Raw genomic sequence first — 20417 nt, 5'->3', positions numbered from 1 at the left:
ACCGAGGCACAGAGAGAGAGAGCTGAAGTGACTTACCCAAGATCACTTCACAGGCCAGTGGCAGGCCTGGGAATAGAACTAAAGTCTTCTAAGACCTGCTCTATCCACTGGGCCACACTGCATCCAATGTATGGATTTTGAACCAGAAAAATACAACATAGTGCAAAAAGAATGACAATTTGAGAGTATGGAATATAAATGTAGGGCGGGATTTTCAAAAGTATTCAGTGTTGGCCTGCTTCCCTTTGAAGTCAGCTTTATTATTGACATCAAGTGAGACAAGTTATGACAAAATGGAGAGCTGTTAAAAAAATCTACCCTTGAAGCACACTATAGTGGATTTCAATGGGAATTTGTTTATGTTTGTGCCTGTCTTTAAAAAGAAAAACATTGCATAATTGACCAATTTTATGATTAAATGCAAATCAAATCACTTTGTAAAAAAATGATCTAAAAAGGAAGGCCAAGGTTCTGGTCTAAGTATAAAATGTGTAATGTTCTTTTTCACAACATATCAAAGGCATTAACTTTTTAAAATAAAAGTTTCTCTCATCAGCTCATAAGTTGCTGGAGCAGTCACGTGGCCCATAAACTCTTGCCTGTGATAGCCAAGGTAACCCCAGGGCCCAAGCCCTGACATAAGTAATAGACACTAGCTATTGTTGTGGATATGAAGATAAACTTAAGCTGTTTCCTCTGAGAAAATGAATCAGAATGAGTCCTGCTGTCTCACTGGCCACATGGTTTAGGCTCAGCAAGTCAAAGAACCTCAAACACATAAGCAAATTCATTATTTAAAAAAGCAGTCTCCACATTTTTTAGCTTTCAAAAAAGTATAATAAAAGTCAGGTTCAGCCTCAGCTAATATTTTACTGATGCAGAAATGTCTGACCTCACTTCCACCCCAAGCAAGTACAGTCATAGCCGAGTTGGATGAGCCATGAAGGAGAGCAGAATTTGGCCATTGCTAAAACTCACATGTTTAGTGAAGCATCAAAAAAGCTGACAAATGGCCAATTCTCAATGATGTTTTAATTTTGTATTCAATATGTCAAACAAATACTCTTTCTATAAAGAACTGTGATAGAGTTGGAAGGATTTTCAGGAAGGTAGAGAAGTAGAACTGAAGGGAAGAGGAAAGGGTATCCTTTGTGATTAAGGGATTCTTCTAGTTTAAAGTTGTGCCAATCCTAATAAAATTTAAGGAAAAAAATCAAGTAATAATAATGTTTAGAAATCAAGGGAGGATGGTAACAGTATTGGACACTGTAATTTTTCCTGGCTCTGATGCCCTGTGCTGATAGTTTGGATGCAAAGGAGCTACCTGGAAATACCAGGAATAAAATGGTTCAATATACAAATGACATGTTAATCTTTCTTAAAAAGGAGGATGGCATACAGTGATTTACAGAGTAGTTTCTTGCCATGTCATGGTCGAGATAAATCAGCCTGGTCGCAGAAAGGCTGCTTTCCTTTGTTTAAAAAAAACCTTATTCAGTCCATAAATCAAAAGAAAACAAAACGTTTTACCAAAAAAAAGTGAATCTGCTAAAAAGTGAAACATATTTATTGGTAAAAGTATGCCAACTTCATCCCCCCAACAGAGAGCCATGAAATGACTCAAGATCCCATCAACTGTACTTCTCACTACCTTCCTGGTGCTGCAACCCCAATACAACCAAGAAATAAAGAAATTGTTAATCCTTTTGTGCTGGTGTTTCCCAGTAAATCCGTCGCCAGCAGTGGACTTCATGCAAGGAAATCTGACCTCCGGCGCCAAGGAGTTAAACAATGATACAAAACCTGCCTTCTGTTAAATATTTGCTTTTACTCAGCTTGGGAATGAATCATCTCTCTGTCCTCTGAAACCCCTGTAGTAATTCCTATAGAGTGCTGCCACTAAATCTAGTAGAGAGGATAAAGATGCTGCTAGACTCAACCAAGCTGCTCAATGGATTTTTTCTGTTTGACTAATGATAAATATGTTAACTAATATGCTCTCTGGCAAATATAACAGCGCAATCATGATCTTGGCAGACATAGATCTGACCTCTGCCAGTTCAAACCACTGACAAGATGTAACAGACTAAAACAATCCCTTGATCAATTCAGAGCCTACATTTTTAATACAAAATAGAGAAACACAATATAGCTATATTCTATATATGAGATGTATTCTGTATATTAGATAAATCTCTAGTTGTTCATTTTTCTATGATTGCACTATCATAAATAATCATTTACATTTATATATTGTCTTGCATCCAAGCATCTCAAAACACTTTGCAGACATTAGTGAGTGAAGCAATTTCACTGTGAAGTAGGTAAGTTATAGTCACTATTTTACACATAGTAGAGTCCAGAGGTGAAATCCTCATCCCACTGAAGTCAAAGGGAGTTTTGCCATTGACTTCAATAGGGCAGAATTTCACATCAGGAATCCTGACTTCCAGGCCCCTTCTCAACCTCACCAGACAACACTGTCTCTCTGTAAAACTGATGCATCTCACCTTTGGGGCAGGAAAAGCACAAACACCTTGATTCTTAAGAACTTGACAGAGAAATAACCACTGCATAGGGTACTGAGTAAACCAATTTAATGTTAAAAAAGAAAGTAGCTAAGATTCTTTTAATTAAACTCAAGTGTTTTTTAACTGATTGGTTTACCAGAATATGAAAGTGTTAGTGAAATGATCGTGTCAGCTGGTTAGATTTCTCTGAATATTTCACCTGTTATTAAATTCAATCTAGACATATATAAAACAAACTTACAGAAAATCATCTCTTAAGTTCCCATTAAAAGTTCCACATAGACCTAGTGTTCTTCTTTTCCAGCTGGTATTGACTTGTATATAAAGTCTCTCCCCACCTTTAGCAAATTGAATCTTTAATCCAAATCTAGTTTTCAGCTGCACAAACAAAGAAGACAGGTTCCAAATTTCAATGTCCCCTGCACATAACAGAAAAAAAAAAAGTAAGTAATTTTTCCTTGGTTGAAATATTTCCATACAGAAACCAGCCCTATGGTTTTAAATGTTTCAACTTAAAAAAAAAAACAAAAAACTTTGAAAAGTATAGAAATGCAATTAATGGACCATACACAACCTCAGAACACTGCAAATATCCCTGCCCACCCTGCACCAAAACTAATGGAGACAACCATGTACCACACTGTGACAGGCCCAATTGTGGTTCACTACTCTGTGTCAGCAACTCTTCTCAGACCTAAATACTCACTACACCCAACTCACTATGGTTATAATCGGTATCTAAAAGGTGTCATGTAATTTGCCATTGGAAAATTAATAACTCACTGATCATTAATATTCTTGTGCGATATATGTACATGGTGTCCATTAAGAGTTATGGATATATGCTGTTTAAACCAGGCATGGAGTTGGCAAACAAGTCTGCCCTAGACAAACAAATGTGTATTTGCATCTCTGACCAGCCCTGTTGTCAGGCAGAGACAAGGAAGGCCTATACATATTTACATATTAGTTAAACTAAACTATTAAGTGGGGGGAAGAGATAGCTTCCAGCAGAAAAGAGAAACTTTATCTGGGATATAAAGACAGGGGGCCTGAACCTTAAGTGATAAGCAATTGAATCAACAAATTATATACGATATTACAGTATTATAAGTGTATCGAGTGAAGTGTTTTATGAAAGCCTATGACACACTACTAATTAATAGCATTGTAAAATGTATATATTGATACCATATAAGGAATTATGGATACTCATTGGTATTAAGCTTTACAGCCAATGTCCAAACAAAGGGAGAAACACGCCTCTCCCAGACAAGAGGGGATGTTGCAGCTATTCACTTGTCTCCTATATAAATTAAACATGGTGGAATCAAAACAACTGAAACCCCATTTACTTACAGGGGGAGGGGAAGACCACAAGAAGGAAAGAACAGCACGAGGTCACCCCACCTCTTGAAACAAGGTCATTGAATTTTGGAAGATATAAACAAAGACAGATGCCGTCTCTGGCATTCACCACTAGACAGACAAGGTGACAGAGCTCTTGCAAGCTGAGAGAGATGGATCCTTCAACCAAAGAGGGGGAGGGTTAAAGTCTCTGGGATCTGAATATAGATGAGAAACCTGCTTAGGCAGAGATCTTTCACCTAGGAAGACGTAGGAAGTCAGCGTCTTGTACTTCTGTGGAAGATCATGACTTGGGGAAAGTCAGACAGGGCTGAGAAGAAGGAAGACTGGTGAGAAAAATCATCTTGAACAAAGCCTGTACCTTGCTAGATTAGGTTTTAAACTTCTAGATGTGTATTTTCACTTTTATTTGCTTGTAACCATTTCTAAATTTATTTCTTTTAGTTGGTATCACTTAACCTATGTCCTATTGTTACTAAAAGTTTTATTTTTATTCTAAACCTACTCAGTGTTGTGTTTGCAGGGAAGGGTATATTCATCCCAGTGAAGTTAATAAGATTTAATGTGCTTTTGTCTCTTTAAAGGACCAAACAAACCTTATTATTTCTCGGAGCTGTCCAGGAGAGGGCTGGACACTTCAGGGCACATGGTTTTGGAGAAATTCAGGAATGGGAGTGCATTGGGGTCACCTTGCTGGTTGTAATCCAGGCTGGTGGAAGGCAGACAGACTGCTGGGGTCAGACAGTGCTGACCCAGGGCTGTCTAGCGTGCGCGCACACACACACACACACACACACACACACTCTCTCTCTCTCTCTCAGGGTGTGACCTGCATGTTTGTAGGCTAGCTGTGAGCATTCCAGGCTGGAAGCTACAGCAGCAAAACATTTTAAAACACCCAGGGCTGCAGAGCACATGGTGACACAACCCCCAAACCCTGTGACACACATCTTCAACATTGACAAAATGAACCAGATGCCACAACTACAGTGTACCATAATCAGCATAAAAATGTATGCATCACCTTCCTGTACGCGTCAGCTACTAGACCAGAGACTATTCTCCCTTCTTTGACAAGACAGCAACAACAACATCATGCCTCTGGTGAGATGAACGACAGTTCCATTGAGGACAAAGTCAAGGGAGAATATGGATCTATTCCAGATCTGCCAAAGACTCCCTGTGTGACTTTGGGCAAATCATTCAGTCTCTGTACCTCAGCTTTCTCATCTGCAAAATGGGAATACTACAACTTGACTCACAGGGGCGTTGTGAGGTTAATTAACAGAGGTCTATAAGGTGCATTGCAGTGTTTATATAGAATATGCTACCTAATAAGTTTCTTATTAATTATTATTACTACATTTGATATACAAACAAAAGCCCTATCCAGCACCAAGTCCACCTTCCTAATAAAACCCTTATAGTGCACAATGGAAATTTTACAATCATTGTAGCCAATTATTATCCATAGTGGTTGGGTTCCCTGCAGCTGCAGACATCTTAAACCCAGTATACCTTTGCAGCTAATTTACATAATACTCTTTTGTATAACTGCAGTGAAAATGGTTTAAGATGCCTGCAGCTTCAGACAAAACACTTCAGTGTATAAGACTTTAAAATGTTCCTAGCCAATAGCCAAAACACCCAGTTATACAGGGTTTAATAACAGGTCCTAGCTGTAATACCAAGATATTTGTCATAGACAAATATGTACCTTACAAGGATGTTCCACAAGGTAGTGAGGCTAAAAAGGTAAAGCTTCTTAACTACATTCCCAAACTTTCCTGTGCTTAAGCTTTAATGTTTTGGGGTGGGTTTTTTTTTTTAAGTGTCATCTTAACTTTTGAATTCTTTGCCTCATATATTTGTCTTTGATAATTAAAATATTCTGCTGAGGGGTTTCCTCCCAAACCAACTAACCAGGGCCGGCCCACAACATTTTGACACCTGAGGTGGGAAGCTCAAATGACGCCCTCATGCTTGGGCCAAAACTTTGAAAGGTCTCAATTCTGCCTTCTTCCTGTTCTACTCCTCTCATGGTACTGCTCTGCTACCTACCCCAATAAAGGAGAACTAACAACTTAAAATGCCTTGTTCAAAAATGTTAAGTAACACTTAACTTTCAAACACCTGAACAGCAAATGTAACTTTTCTTGTCTGCATAGTAAACACTGGCATTTTTATCTTTTTGAATAATCGAAGTGGTGCTTTCTGTGCCTTCTTGGTTGCAAAGATTTGAACTGCTTCCTGAAGGTCCACAATCTGGGCCAGCTCGTGCTCTACTGAGATGGTTGCAAGGCTGACCAGCCTCTCCTGTGTCATTGTGGGTTGAGGGAAGCAGCAGGAAACAGGAAGCTCCCTGAGAAGCTGGTGTTAATCAGTCCAGGCTCCTGGGGGTGCTAGAGAGGTACATAAGAGGCTCCTTCTCTTCCTCTCTCTCCCTGCAGCTCCTGCTGCTTTCTGTTATTCCCTCTCACCTTTTCTCCTGCCTGCCTGTTATGTCTCTTGTGCCCTCCTTCCTCCAGCACAGCACTCCACCATCTCTGTGCATCTAGAGCAGAGAGAATACATATGCACCAGCAGCAGACACAATTTTCTACATTCTGGGTCCTAGTGGCGTCCCCCACCCCCCAACAGTCTGGCACCTGAGGCGGCCGCCTCAGTTCGCCTCATGGTAAGTCCAGACCTGCAACTAACTCATTTATACATATTCACAAACATCTTAACAAGTTTGTCTGAGAAGTGGACATAATCAGATGCTAGCTTCAACCTTAGATTCTCACTCGTTAATCCTCAAACCAACCCTCTGAGGCAGGTAAATATTTCACAGTTTTAAAAGTTAGGGAAATGAGACAAAAAGGTGAACTAACTTTCCCAAAGTCACACAGCAAATCAGTATCAGAGTCAAGACTCATGCATTCTTAGCTCTCAAACCATGCAGATGCCATTAAACCAAGTTGTGCCTCGTTTGCATTTTGGCTTGCAATATGTTCCAAGAATAAGTAGGACCATCCCTTTAGCATCAGGACGATCTGGCAAAAAAATCAGAATGGCTGACATCTGTAGGTGTCCTTGGAAGTATAACACAGGGATTCCCCACCCTAAATTATTTCTAAAGTATACGCAGCAGTCCATAGGTTATTAAAATTAAGAAGGTTAAGTCTTTTAACAGTACTTAGCACCTTTCATGGTTTGGGCCTTCCAAGGAATTATTTACTTGTACAAAAGTATAATAAAAAGCATTAGAAAATATGAAGGCAAGAATGTGAACTCTAATCCATGTTTTTCTTACCATTAAAGTTAAAACCCTGGCTAGGGCCAGTTTGGACTTCACCATCCCTGGTAAGAGTCACTTGTTTACTCATATCATCTTCAAGCACTAGTGTTACAGACTGGATGCAGCCATGGTCGAGGTTCTGAGTGAAAATGAATTTTATCAACAGACAGAAAGATACAAAGAGTGTTTTACTAACACTGAATTAAATTTCAGTTTGTTCATTCAAAGGGATATTAAAATAATGTCAAGTATTTAACTTTTTCAAAACGAATGAAATTAAAAGTTAAGGTTGCTGTTAACTCAGACCAATAACATATCCTGAACTCTTCAGCCACAAATTGATATGGATGGCAGTTAACGTTTTAATATTTTTGTGAACTTCTTAAACATAGTGTTCCAAGGAATGTGATATCCTATAAATTAACAAATAAGTGTCTCAGACTGCTAACAAATCTCTCTTACCTAGCTGGCAGTATATTAAACCTATCAGTCCTGTCAGTAAGAGTGTTTTTCTGTCTAAGACACCTGCTCAGGCTGTAACCAAATATGTAGATACCTGTGTAATCATGCATGAATGAAAAGGTCTGCTGACTTAATTCCAGAAAGGCAGCAATTAATTTTACAAAGGGCAATAGTGGTAATTGAAATAAAACACAGATCATGCTCAAACTATATTTAGCTCATCAATGTAAAAAGCAGCAAAACTATTTCAATTTTATTTCTGACATTACTACTACTAAGCTTGCCTAGTTAATTTACATTGGCTGGCTATGTAAGATTACCTGAACTTTTTATGACCCATTTATCATCTCAAATTCAAGTGTGACCTTACCTGATCACATGGAGCTTTCTGTAAAGTGATTGTGAATTTGTCTTTCCCAGTGCCTTTTACCAGAATATACTGACAAATCCCAAGAAAGGTATAATGACGACCATCAAACGTTGTGAAATGAGAGTCACCTACGATGGTGCACTCAGCTTGAGAGAAAGAACAACATTCAATAAATAGGAAAGTTCATTTGCATAGAGCCAGATCATAAAGTCGGAGATGGAAAAGAGGCAATGCAGGAACATTTCCCTACCATATATTCTCAAGCACATTATCCTGCCTAGTTTAAATCTATCTAGCTATCATGATGTCTGGTGCCACATCTAGTGCATGCGAAGTATCACATCTTACATTTCCATCAGAAACCACCTCATCAAATGCAGTTTTACATGTGCAGCATCCCTAGGTTCTAATCAGGCACATGTCACCATAGTATCTGAGTGCCCTCCCCCTTCAAAATAAGAAGAATTAATGCAAGACAAAGCCCAACAAGAAGACTATATTCTGCACCCCCCTCACACACCCACCCCCCACTACCTCTCGCGAGGTTCCTGGAATACTTTTCCTCCTCTTTTCTCTGCATGTCAGACTGAGGCAGAGATAGCATGTTTCTCCCTTTTATTTTCCTTTTCTTAGTTGTTGCTGTTGTGGGAAGGATAGATTAAAAGGGAATGAGTCATGCATTGCATTCTGAAGGAGGTTAGGTAGGTAGTCATTCTTATCCTTCCACCGGGAGCACCATAGTCTAGAGACAGTTGCCTGGAAAGCTCTGTCCCACTTTCATGAATCTGACCTCCTGATTTTGAGTTTTATCATTTCTATGAAATGTAACTGTCAAGGGAGATCTTGGTCCCTGAGGTACAAGAGTTATTGAATAGATGTTGAATAACTTTGTCCAAAGCAATGGAGGCTTAAAAATGAGGCCTGTTATCTTAAAATTAACCTGTTGCTCTATGCAGAGTAAGCTGAGTACCAGGATAATGTGCTCTTATCACTGTTTGTATTATGATAATATCTAGATGCGCCAATCATGGACCCATTGTGCTAGGCATTGTACATGCACAATAGAAAGATGGTGTCTGCCCTGAAGAACATGAAATCTAAGACAAGAGACAGCAGGGGGATACAACAAAAAGATTGGGGGAAGCATAAGGTAACAGTAGGATGATATGGTCAGATAATCAGCATACCAGTGGTCTAATCATTGCTCTCTGCACCATCTCTTTAATGTTTCCTGTTTGCTTATTATCATCCCAAACCCCTAATGCATATCTGTTTCTGTTATCTTTTGCAGCTTCTGGGCCACATATTTGGTATAGAATCATAGGACTGGAAGGGCCCTCAAGAGGTCATCTAATTCAGTCCGCTGCACTCATGGCAGAACTAAGTATTATCTTGACCATTCCTGGCAGGTGTTTGTCTAACCTGCTCTTAAAAATCTCCAATGATTGAGATTCCACAACCTCCCTAGGCAATTTATTCCAGTGCTTAACCACCCTGACAGTTGGGAAGTTTTTCCAATTTCCAACCTAAACCGCCCTTGCTGCAATTTAAGCCCATTGCTTCTTGTTCTAGCCTCAGAGGTTAAGGAGAACAATTTTTCTCACTCCTCTTTGTAATAACCTTTTATGTACTTGAAAACTGTTAAGTTCTCCAGACTAAAGAAACCCAATTTTTAATCTTTAAAAAGGTCATGTTTTCTCGACCTTTAATCATTTTTGTTGCTCTTCTCTGCACTTTCTCGAATTTGTGCACATCTTTCCTGAAATGTGGCATCCAAAACTGGACACAGTACTCCAGTTGAGGCCTAGTCAGTGCGGAGTAAAGTGGAAGAATTACTTCTCATGTCTTGATTACAACACTCCTGCTAATACAACCCAGAATGCTGTTTGCTTTTTTTGCAACGGTGTTACACTGTTGACTCATATTTAGCTTGTGATCCACTCTGAGCCCCAGATCGCTGGTGATCCCTATATTGGTGATAGGAATAATTAAAATGCAGTTACCTGGACAGTCGTGTTCAGTGCAGTTCCAAATGCCACTGGTACAAGTACTAAATAAAGCACAAAACACAGAACATGCTTTTTGTTCAGGTTTTTAGAAAAAACTGATTTTGTAAGTCTTCAGACATGTCACAAATTTATACTTCATTTAGGATAGATTTTCTCTGTATTCTAGTTAGATACAGAACACAGATTGTAGATACAGATATAGAATAGCCTTGAAAAATGTAATTTAACTTGGTAAACATCCTACAGTGAATTAAATATAGGCAAATGGATACATGAAAAAGGAAAGAGTGGATTAGAGGTTACATACCACTGACTGCATTCTTGTTCAATTTTTGAGCCGGCAGAGAAGGCTTTCCCATGATAAATACAAGGACAATTTGACACAGAGATACAAGTTCCATTGTCCATAACGAGACCTATTTTTGTTTTAAAAAAAAAAAAAAAAAAAAAAAGACTGAAAACAAGATAAGAATATTAGGGCTCTGCTGTTCACTCTGTATGTTCACTTGGTCATAGGGACACCATTTTCATGATATTTCAGTGGGTGGTTTTATCCCAGCAGTGTCAGTCTCCTCTCCATGACCCCCATTGTACAGATGGGAAACTGAGGCAAAGCAGGCCATTCATCCAGTTTTAAGCCAGACAGTCCAGATTCTAAATGGTTTGTTCCCTGTCCAGTACTGAGACAAAACCAGGCATGATTTTATATGAAATCATGGATGCCATTTTGAAGAATGTGCCACGCCATCCCCACCCTCACCCTCACCCCACCCCACCATGACCATTCATGCACGGTTGCACCAGTGGGGGCAGGGTGGCTCACCCTTTAAAATAGTGTCCTCTACATCAGTGGTTCTCAACCAGAAGTTCGGGGCCTGCTAGGGGGCCGCGAGCAGATTTCAAGGGGTCCGTCAAAATAAACCAGAGAGCAGGGCCAGCATTAGACTCACTGGGGCCCAGGGCAGAAAGCTGAAGCCCAAGCCCTGCTGCCTGGGTCTGAAGCCCAAGCCACTTAACTTCACAGGGCCGCCCTGGGCAATTTCCCTATTTGCTACTCCTAGTCTTTTAATCTACTGGATATGCAGAAAAATAGTTGTTGTGGCACAGGTAGGCCGTGGAGTTTTTATAGCATGTAGGGGTGGGGGGAGGGGCTCAGAAAGAAAAAGGTTGAGAACCACTGCTCTACATGGTGTGACCTCACATGCACAGCACACCAGTGGGGACAGTGTCAAGAAGGTGGCGGGACCATGCTGTTCCTGGAAGCATTGGCATGTCTACACTTACTGTGGATCGATGCTGGGTCACCTAGTGGGTCACCTAGTGAAGACCCGCTAAATTGACCACCGATCACTATCCCAGCGACTCTAGTACTCCACCAGAATGAGAAGCATAAGGTAAGTCGACAGGAGAGTTTCTCCCATCAACCCAGCGTGGTATAGACACTGCAATAAGTCAACCTAAGCTATGTCGACTCCAGCTACGTTATTCATGTAGCTGGAGTTGCGTAACTTAGGTTAACTTAACCCTGTAGTATAGACCTGCCCTAAGTGACTCGCCCAAGGTCACACAGGATGTCCATGGTACAGGAGGGAATTGACCTGAATCTCCCACATCCCAGACCAGTGCCTCAACTGCTGGGCCATCCTTGTGCTCCACTGTTCACTCTGCAGCATAAAAGTTCAATTCAGCGAAAGGGTGAAATCAGTGTTTAATGTGTGTCCTGGCACTTCTAGGCATAGCAGTTCAAAGCTCTGGCACCTCAGGGCTTGCTGCATCAGTAAGGAATGTAAAAAAATTGTTTGAGACCCGGCACCTAATTGCTTGAGCCCCTCTTTCATTACAAATTAAGCACTGAATGAAATTCACCCCAAAGCAAGGTGTCCACTCAAGGTGCACCACTTACTAGTTTAAAGGGGCTTACTGGGGGGATTTGTGGTGGAGGTCTTTGAGCAGGTCTTTTGAAGCAGTTTGAATTTCACCCTGAATGTGCATGCCATGTACAATACCCGCAATGATCCCATAGAACCATACAAATTTGAAATGGAAAAGACTGGTGGGGTCACACAGTTCATTGCAGGGCTGTTCCCTGCAGTCCAACATCTTGTCTTTTGTTGAGTCTAGCTTTAAGGAAGGTAATCTTCCTGAACGCAGCATAAAATATCTGCACTATTTAAAAAACTCAAAACAATTAGGAAAAATTCAGATACACTAGTTAACACTCATGCAACGTTTTTATTTGTATAGCTCACCCAAGTTTTAACTGATATGGTCTGATTCACAGTTGCACTGTATTTTGAATGATCTTTTAGAAGAATATAATAATACAACCAATGCATAAAACATTGGCAGGAGGAAAGAAAGTATGGATATATATGAAAAACTAAAATAGAAGCTTACGTATGTAAAATATACATTTTTTCTGATTTTTAATTCTAAGCATACAGTCTATGACACTATAGTTGTGTTGTCAGGCATTAATTTAATGTTAATATGTCCTGTGACAATATTAGATACTTACCATCTGGACAGTAACAGCCATCTAAGCAATGGAGGTTGCTGCCAAGACAATCCTTTTCAAATGTGCAGGTTGGGGGGCAACAACTAATGCAATCCCGATGGACAAAACTGTCTTCACACTTTTCAGCTAAAACGTGTACAAATTACACTGGACATTAGTGCATTATGCTTCCTTTATAAGTTAGAAAACCTTCATCAGTAATTTGTTTTTTTGAAACACAACACATCTTACCAAATAAATAGTTGTGCAATGTTTCTGGTATAGTTAATTGTTGTTACATAAATCTACTTTTAAAAGCCCATTAACACCTCTCCAGTCATAAGGGGGAGGGGAATGATGGGGGGAGGGGAATTAAGTGGGGGCTTATAGAATGCTGTAATAAACCATAAATCCAGTGTCTCTATTCTATTTTCCCCTATGACTGGAGAGATGTTAATGGGGCCACTTCACCTTAAATGGTCCCCTGAAATATGTGTTAACTACTTATGCTAAACAATCTGATCCACCTTGTATTTAGCTGTTATACTCTGAGTACATTTCCCAGACCTGAAGCAGAGGTCTGTGTAGCTCGAAAGCTTGTCTCTCTGACCAACAGAAGTTGGTCTAGTAAAGGATATTACCTCACCCACCATGTCTCTCTAATATCCTGGGACCATCATGACCACAGCAACACTGCATATATTAGAATATAACATTTTAAAAAATCTTAAATATGCTTTAGTTTTGTATCCAATTATTACTATCTCCAACTCAATGGAATACAATTGTACCTAACATTAAAAAAGCAACTATAGACCTGAAACTACAGCTTATTCACCAAAAGTCAAATTTCCAAATATAGTGGTCCCCACAGAGACCATGGCGGTAGTTTGAAGGGGTACAGGAGGGGCATTGCCCCCCCCAACAGAGGTAAGGTGTGGGGGGGCACATGAGGTCATGTGCCACTCCCCCCCCTCCCGATTTCAACAAGTACTGAGCTGCCCTGCAGGGCTTGCTCTGCTCGGCCTATGGGGGGTGGGGGCTCTGCCCATCCCAAACTGTGCCTCCCCCAAAGGTAGGCCAAGCAGAGCAAGCCAGGCAGCTGGCTGGGCCAGGATGGGGAGCAGAACGGAGCAGCTGCTCCAGGTTGCTACCTCGGCAGCTGGATGTTGCCCTTCTGGGTCCTAGTGCCCATCTGTTTCCTGTACAAGAGTGAGTGCCTACCGGGGGCAGGGCAAGGGGGGCAGGGCGGGGCTGAGGGGGGGATGGGGCTGGGGGCAGTGGGGAGGGGAAGTGGGGTGCGATGGGGAATAGAAGGGGATATGGGAATGGTGGTGAGGGGGAACAGGAGCCAGCATGTGGCGTCCCCTCAGTAGCAGCAGCAGCCCCAGCAGGGAGGCACCAGAGCTGCCACATCGCTGCAGCAGCCGGTGCCAGAGTGGCCGCAGGTCACCACAGCAGACAGCAGCAGCTAGGGTTCCTCCATTAAGCCAGTCCAGCCCATCCCAGCCCTTTTTCCCCCCCAGGCACCGTCAGGCCAGGTACTGTTCCAGGATGGGGGGACAAAGCCAGTTAAACGAATCCAATTTTCCCTTAGATTGAATGTACATGCTGGGGGTTAGGTTCCAAGGAAATTTTGGGGGGGCAGACAAAAGGCATTATGTACTGTATTGTAGTGGGGAGGTGCCCCTGGCTTACCCCAGGGGATCAGGGCTGGGGGTGCAGGGTCTGGAAGGGAGTTAGAGTGCGGGAGGGCACCCAGGGTGGGGGAGGTGGGAGGAGGCTCAGGGCTGGGGCAGGCACAAGGTGCAGAGCACTTACCTGGGGCAGCTCCTGTTTGGTGCAGGGAGTGTGCAGGAGGCTCTGTGCAGCACAGCACCACCCCCATGGCCACGATTCTGGGAGTTGTCCCCCCCCAGGCAGGCAGGGCCACACGGAACGCAGGGGCTTTAGGGGCTGCAGGGTCCTGGGCTAAGGGGGCCCCAGGGCCCTGGGCTGCAGCTCTAAAGCCCCTTTCGGAATGCGAGCACAGTCTGGAGGACTCAGGAGGAGCAGGGGCAACCGCGCAGCCAGTGGCCGGAGAGAACTGGCGCTTTCCCCTTCAAAAGCGCTGCTTCTCTCCGGCTGGCTTTGAAGGGGAAAGTGCTACTTCTCTCTGGCCACTGGCTGCACGGCTGCCCCTGCTCTTCCTGAGTCCTCTGGCCCATGATCGCAGGGCCGCATTCTGAAAGGGGTGTTAGAGCTGCAGGCCAGGGGCCCCCTTAGGCCAGGGCCCTGCAGCCCCTAAAACCCCTGAGTTCCGGGTGGCCCTGCCCGCTCGCTCCCTCCCTCCCGCCCAGAAAGTCCTAAGTGCTGCCAAACAGCTGTTTGGCGGCGGGGGGAGCGCTGGGAGGGAGGGAAGAAGGGAGGGGGAGGAGGCGGAGAAGAGGAACTTGTGCAATGCTCCCTTGTAAAGTCAGCCAAATGACCTTATAAGGGATCATTGCACAACTTTAAACGAGTATGTTCCCTAATGGAGCAGCGACATAACTTCGAAACAACTTTAAGCAGGAGGACGTTAAGTGAGGAGTTACTGTACGCGGAGGTTACCTAGTGGCATGGCTCCAATATGCAGCTTTGGTCACTAAAATAATTAATCCTGCAAAAATGGAACAGTCTATCCCTACCAAACATCGATGCCTGGCTCAATGATAAGGCTGACCTCGCAGCTAATGAACGACTGGCATTCCAAAAAATTCCAAGTAATTTGAACTTGTTAGAGGTCTCTGATTAAGGTTGACCCTGAAGATAGATCAATCTCTTTCCCTCCCTTCCTTTAATCCTAATCCTTTTTGCTTACTTTATGTATTATGTTGAATCTGCTATTTTGGTGTATTTGGAAAAATTAATAAAACATTTTAAATATTAAAAAGTTGATACTTACAGCAGGCAGGAAAATCCTCCCTCCAGTCCCGTACGGGGTAGCCTGCATGTGAGCATGCTCTAGCATACTCTGTCACTGCTCGGCAGTAAGTTTCATCATCATCCACTCTGAAGCAGTAAAATAATCCTGTCATCACTAAATCCTAAATTTAATACTCATAAATATCTGCTATTTGACATTACAGAACTCTCCACAGAGTTGGCCTTGCACAGTTAAAAGGGGTTACCGTTTTTGAGACTTTAAATAGCATCACTTAAAAAAGAAACTAGGGATACTGATTATGCTTTTGCATTTTTTACCATTTGACCCGACAAACGATTTTTGCTTTATTTTAACGTTACAACAAAGAATGAGTAACATTTATTACAAAAGATTAGCAATGCTCATTAATAGAAACAATTTGTGAGAGGAAGGGTAGTCTTGTGCTAAAGCAATGGCCTGCAAGTCTGGAAATCTGGGTCTTATTGCTGGCTTTGTCACAGATTTCTTGTGTGGCCTTGGTCAAAGTCACTCTTTGTACCTCCCTTCCCTGTCTGCAAAATGGGGATAATATTCCCTCCCTCATCAGGTTGCTCAAAGGATACATTCATTAATATTTGGGTTGTGCTCAGGTATTCCATGGACAGGAGTCACTTCTTTTAAAGTGAGAAGTTAACGGATGTTCACTGTGAAGGACTTTGTACCAAAATAGACTAGTCATAACAAGACATCTCTGAGATAGGAAAGGTTATAATATATAGTCTCAGGGTTTACTTGTCTTTCAGCACAAGATCAAGTTTCCAAAATTAGTTGTTTTAAGACTATATCGCATTGTGTGTGTTTTGGTGCTTTCAACATACCTGTTACAAAGTCACCATTTCAAAACTCCACAGTGATCGGTCTCTCTCCAGCTTGCCTCATCTAATCCAATTAAATGAGTCTTAATAGAAAGAGTGACTTGGCATATAAACTATGGTGCCAGAAGGAATTTCTTAACCTGACACTAAGCCACAAGATGAGAGTTCTCTTTTATAAGCAGCATAAGCCTAAATTAATGAGATCCTGGGACACAGAAACTTCACTCAAAGTTTTGAATATTCACACCATTCACATCACAGGTGTGAATGATTTAAAAAAAAAAAAAAAACACAGAGCCTCCTGCATATTGCCTTATTAACTCAATGCCATCCTGAAAGTTTGCTTTCCATTTTTCTCCATTGCAAAAGAAAAGGTGCAATAAGTCACTGAAATGTAAATGGGCATTACAAATAAGATTCAGATCCTGGCTTCTGCTACCACTGAAGTCAATGGGAGTTTTTCCACTGGCTTCAGTGAAAACATTTTTAGACCCAAGATCTCTCTCACCTAATCATTTCCCTGCCATTGCAGGGGGCCCCAGACACTGGTGCACCTTGCTACTTCCTATTGTCTGTGTGTAACACATAATCATCTAGTCTCCTATGTCTACTTCAGTCTAATTTTGGTTGTTGGGTTTAGTGTGCAGGTGTTTTGGTGGCCAGTGGTCTATAGGAGGTCAGATTAGATGATGGAGTGGTCCCTTCTGGTTTTAAACTCTATGACGCTAGTAAATCTGTATCTTGCTATCTCCATTGTGAAGCAAAAGAGAAAAACCAGTCATTTGTCACATATTGAAGTATAATGGAAGCAAGAGTTTCTTCAATTCATTGCACTGATTGCCTTCTGTACCCACTTAAATAAATAAATAGGAAAGCAGAAAGTAAATAAAGTAGTAAAAGATATAAATAAATAACGTGGATAGTGATGTCACTAAGATTATTTGTTAGTGATATCATTTTTATTGAAAAAGCGGAGGTATATTGCTTGGTCAATTATTCAGTTTCAGTACACATGAGGGGATAATCACTTCTAATTCAAATGATCTCACAAGGTCTAACAGAAACCAGCACTGTTGGAAATGCAGGTGGTATTAGCAAACAAGACTAAAAAAAAAACCACCTCTGAAATTAAGGGAGAAATAATGGATTGAATTTATCCCTAGCATTAGAGGATGCAGTACTCATTGTTGTCTATGAGAGTAGCAACATTTTATATCAGGTTTGAATTTGACTCACTGTTTATTAAGATTATAGCGACTATTGGGATCAAATAAAGAAACACTGGGAGGTGAGATTGGGGGAAATGTGGAGAGGAAATTACTAAAATAAAATTGTACTGAAAAACTCCACTATCTAAAACCAGTCTGGCTATTGTTTAATATTTCAAAGAATGAAAATAAATGTTTAAAGAACACCATCCTTCTTACCTGCAAAGGTCATTCATGCAGCTAGAAATATACGAATAAGGGTCTACGCTTTCATGACAGCTGAGAAAAGGAAACTGTAGGAGTATTTGGCATTTGAAGAATATGGCCTGTGCATTTTTTAAAAAAAATCAGTTAAATAACAGCTATCATATACTTCATGATACAAATATTATTCTTTTTACTTTTGTTTCCCCCATTGGGTGTCTATTACATTCCTTTTAAAACGAGACAATTCCCCCATTTTCTCCTATCTCCACTCATTCGCCCAGTATATCACAGTCACTATTCTTCCCAGACCGGTTTTGACTGGGCTGAATTTCTTCTATAGCCCCTCAATGCTACAGCTAAACTGGCCAAAGTGATAAAAAGCATCCTCTTCCACCCAGGAGCTGAGCATGTTTCCTCTGCAGTACTTTAAACTCCTCAGATAATGAAGGGGTAAGGCATCAGGGCTGGGAATTAAACCCACAGTCCAATGTGGCAGTAAATAACTGTAAGTAGGCCAACAATCCCTTGTTATTTTAATTTCATCATATACAGTTCCTCAAAAATTCTTAGGAAAAGTCCCTACATTAATGACAGGCCTGATCTAAATCGTCTCATTCCCAATGTTTCAGTGTTTAGAGCCAGTGTTTTGCCTTGGACCAATCTCTTCTCTACAAGCTTGATATACTCACTATAGTTTTCCTAATTCTGATCTTATTTATGCTGTTCCCCCTCATGTTCTCCAACACTGGTATAGTTCCATTGACAACAGTGGAGTTAATCCTGATCTTCACCAGTGTGAGATCAGTATCAGGCACTTTGTGTGAAAGTCCTTTAGGATTCTAAAGAGTCTCATGTATTATCAATAAGAACATGCAGATGACTATATTTTATTTCTTATGAACCTATATAACTGGTTAGAAAATATGATTTATTAACCAGGTGACACAGCATTTGCCTTTTAAAATATTTTATCTAATTTTAAATCAATCATTTATGATTTTTTCACGTGTGTTGAATTTTAGGTCTATGCAGAGCCATAAGTGCTTTGATTTGGGAAGGGCTGGGCACTTTATTATAAAATTATTGTTAATGGAAATACATAAAACAGGCTAGAGAAGGTGAATCACTATAATGCATCTAATATGAAAATGTACATTGACCAACTTACCTCGGAGGACTCTGTGTCAGTCGAACATGGACTAGAAAAATCTGAGGCAGTAGTCACACAAATTGCATCATCTGGGGTTTGTATAGACCAACTGTTTGCAAATACAGCAATGTCTTCTGTATATTCACCTACTTCAGAAAAACATCGAACAGAATCATTTTCCACAAGAACACCACCACAAAAGCTGAGGAACCCCTCAAATGAAATATTAGAATTATTTTCCAAACAATTTAAATGTACTTACTATAAGATATATTCAGTTAGTAGTTTGGGATCTTTACAAAATTATTTTAAATTTCAGTTAACTTTTTATACCATATTTAAATTCTAAAATGAATTAACAGGAAATGTCTAGTTTTTCAGGAAATATAGTTGTGGTAACTTCATAATGAATCAAAGGCAGATTTCTTACTATGAGTATTTGTTTGTTTTTGGTACTTCTTTAATACATTTTATTTAAGGACCTCTTTATATATTTTGGGGAAAGTGGGTATAACAATCTCTCCTGTCCCCCACCCACCCCCTCAAAAGAAAAATCCTACCAAAACAAACACTGCACTACACACACAACTCCCCCTTGGAGAGAAGATGAGAGAAAGAACAAACCACGTGACCGATGCTAGTCCCATCACTTAATGCACTGCTAGAAGGTACCAGAGACTATGGTGAAGAGGGAGACATAAGAACCAGTATATAATAGAACAGCATTCCACAGATAAGGAAACAGATGCTCAAGGCCAAGCAACAAGTCAATGTCAGAGGGAAGAGACCCCAGGTTTTCTGATTCCCATTGTCCTGCTCTAAGCACTATGTACCACATTTACTTCATGCTCTTAAATGTGCAAAAAGAGTGAAACAGGTGCATTTCCTCTATCTTGTGGGACACAGCAGCAGTTGATACCAATACCAATCAATAGGTCAGAAGCCAGGGATACTAAAATGAGATGCATCTACAATTCCCTTTATCAAAGCCTGCATACATTGCCTCCAGATTAAACCAGCTCAAGACACAGGGAATCCAATCCAATATCTTCTAAGTCGAAATTTAGAGCTGGTCAGAACATTTTTGACAAAATGAAATTGTGTCAAAATATGCTGTTTTATCAAAGCAGAAATGTTTTGTGGAGACATGACAAAGTTTTCATCACCAAGGTTTCTTGGATCACTGAGGCTCTCTGGTCACTTCCAACCAGAGAGAGAGAGAGAGACTCTCACCGTTTATAGCCTGGGGTCTTGGAAATGACCTGGGAGGGGAAGAATCTGATTCAGGCAAAGCAGGGACATAAACATAGGTCTCCTACATGCCAGGCTAGTGTCCTCTTACTCAGGCTATAGAATGAGTTTCTAGCTCTCTGGTCAAAAGAGATCCAATCTCTGAGTCTCAATCTCTTTCCCTCCTCTCTCCCTTCCACCTCCCCCACAAGCCCTGTACCTGGAAAACCTTCCTGAATCAAACAGCCCAGGGTTATATTCCAAATAAAGACATTCTGACAAATTCTGTTTTATATTCAACATTCGAAAGGTTTTGCTTTTGTTCCAGTGATGAACAAAACCAAAT

General features: G+C 41.0%; 1 protein-coding gene across 1 annotated transcript in view; it reads right to left on the bottom strand.

The window, feature by feature from the left end:
- Positions 1-20417, bottom strand: part of OTOGL (otogelin like) — a 138004-nt gene that overhangs the window by 105938 nt on the left and 11649 nt on the right. The window contains exons 9-17 of the mRNA XM_034763701.1: positions 18860-18987; positions 17704-17810; positions 15441-15547; positions 12539-12664; positions 10328-10436; positions 10015-10061; positions 8012-8157; positions 7195-7318; positions 2773-2950 (exon numbers count right to left, since the gene is read on the bottom strand). Coding sequence (XP_034619592.1) covers positions 2773-2950; positions 7195-7318; positions 8012-8157; positions 10015-10061; positions 10328-10436; positions 12539-12664; positions 15441-15547; positions 17704-17810; positions 18860-18987 — 1072 coding nt within the window. The remainder of the gene's footprint in view (positions 1-2772; positions 2951-7194; positions 7319-8011; positions 8158-10014; positions 10062-10327; positions 10437-12538; positions 12665-15440; positions 15548-17703; positions 17811-18859; positions 18988-20417) is intronic.

This window comes from Trachemys scripta, chromosome 1 (genome assembly GCF_013100865.1).
Source record: "Trachemys scripta elegans isolate TJP31775 chromosome 1, CAS_Tse_1.0, whole genome shotgun sequence".
NCBI classification, from domain to species: domain Eukaryota; kingdom Metazoa; phylum Chordata; order Testudines; family Emydidae; genus Trachemys; species Trachemys scripta.
This window is presented reverse-complemented; position numbering and strand designations above follow the sequence as displayed.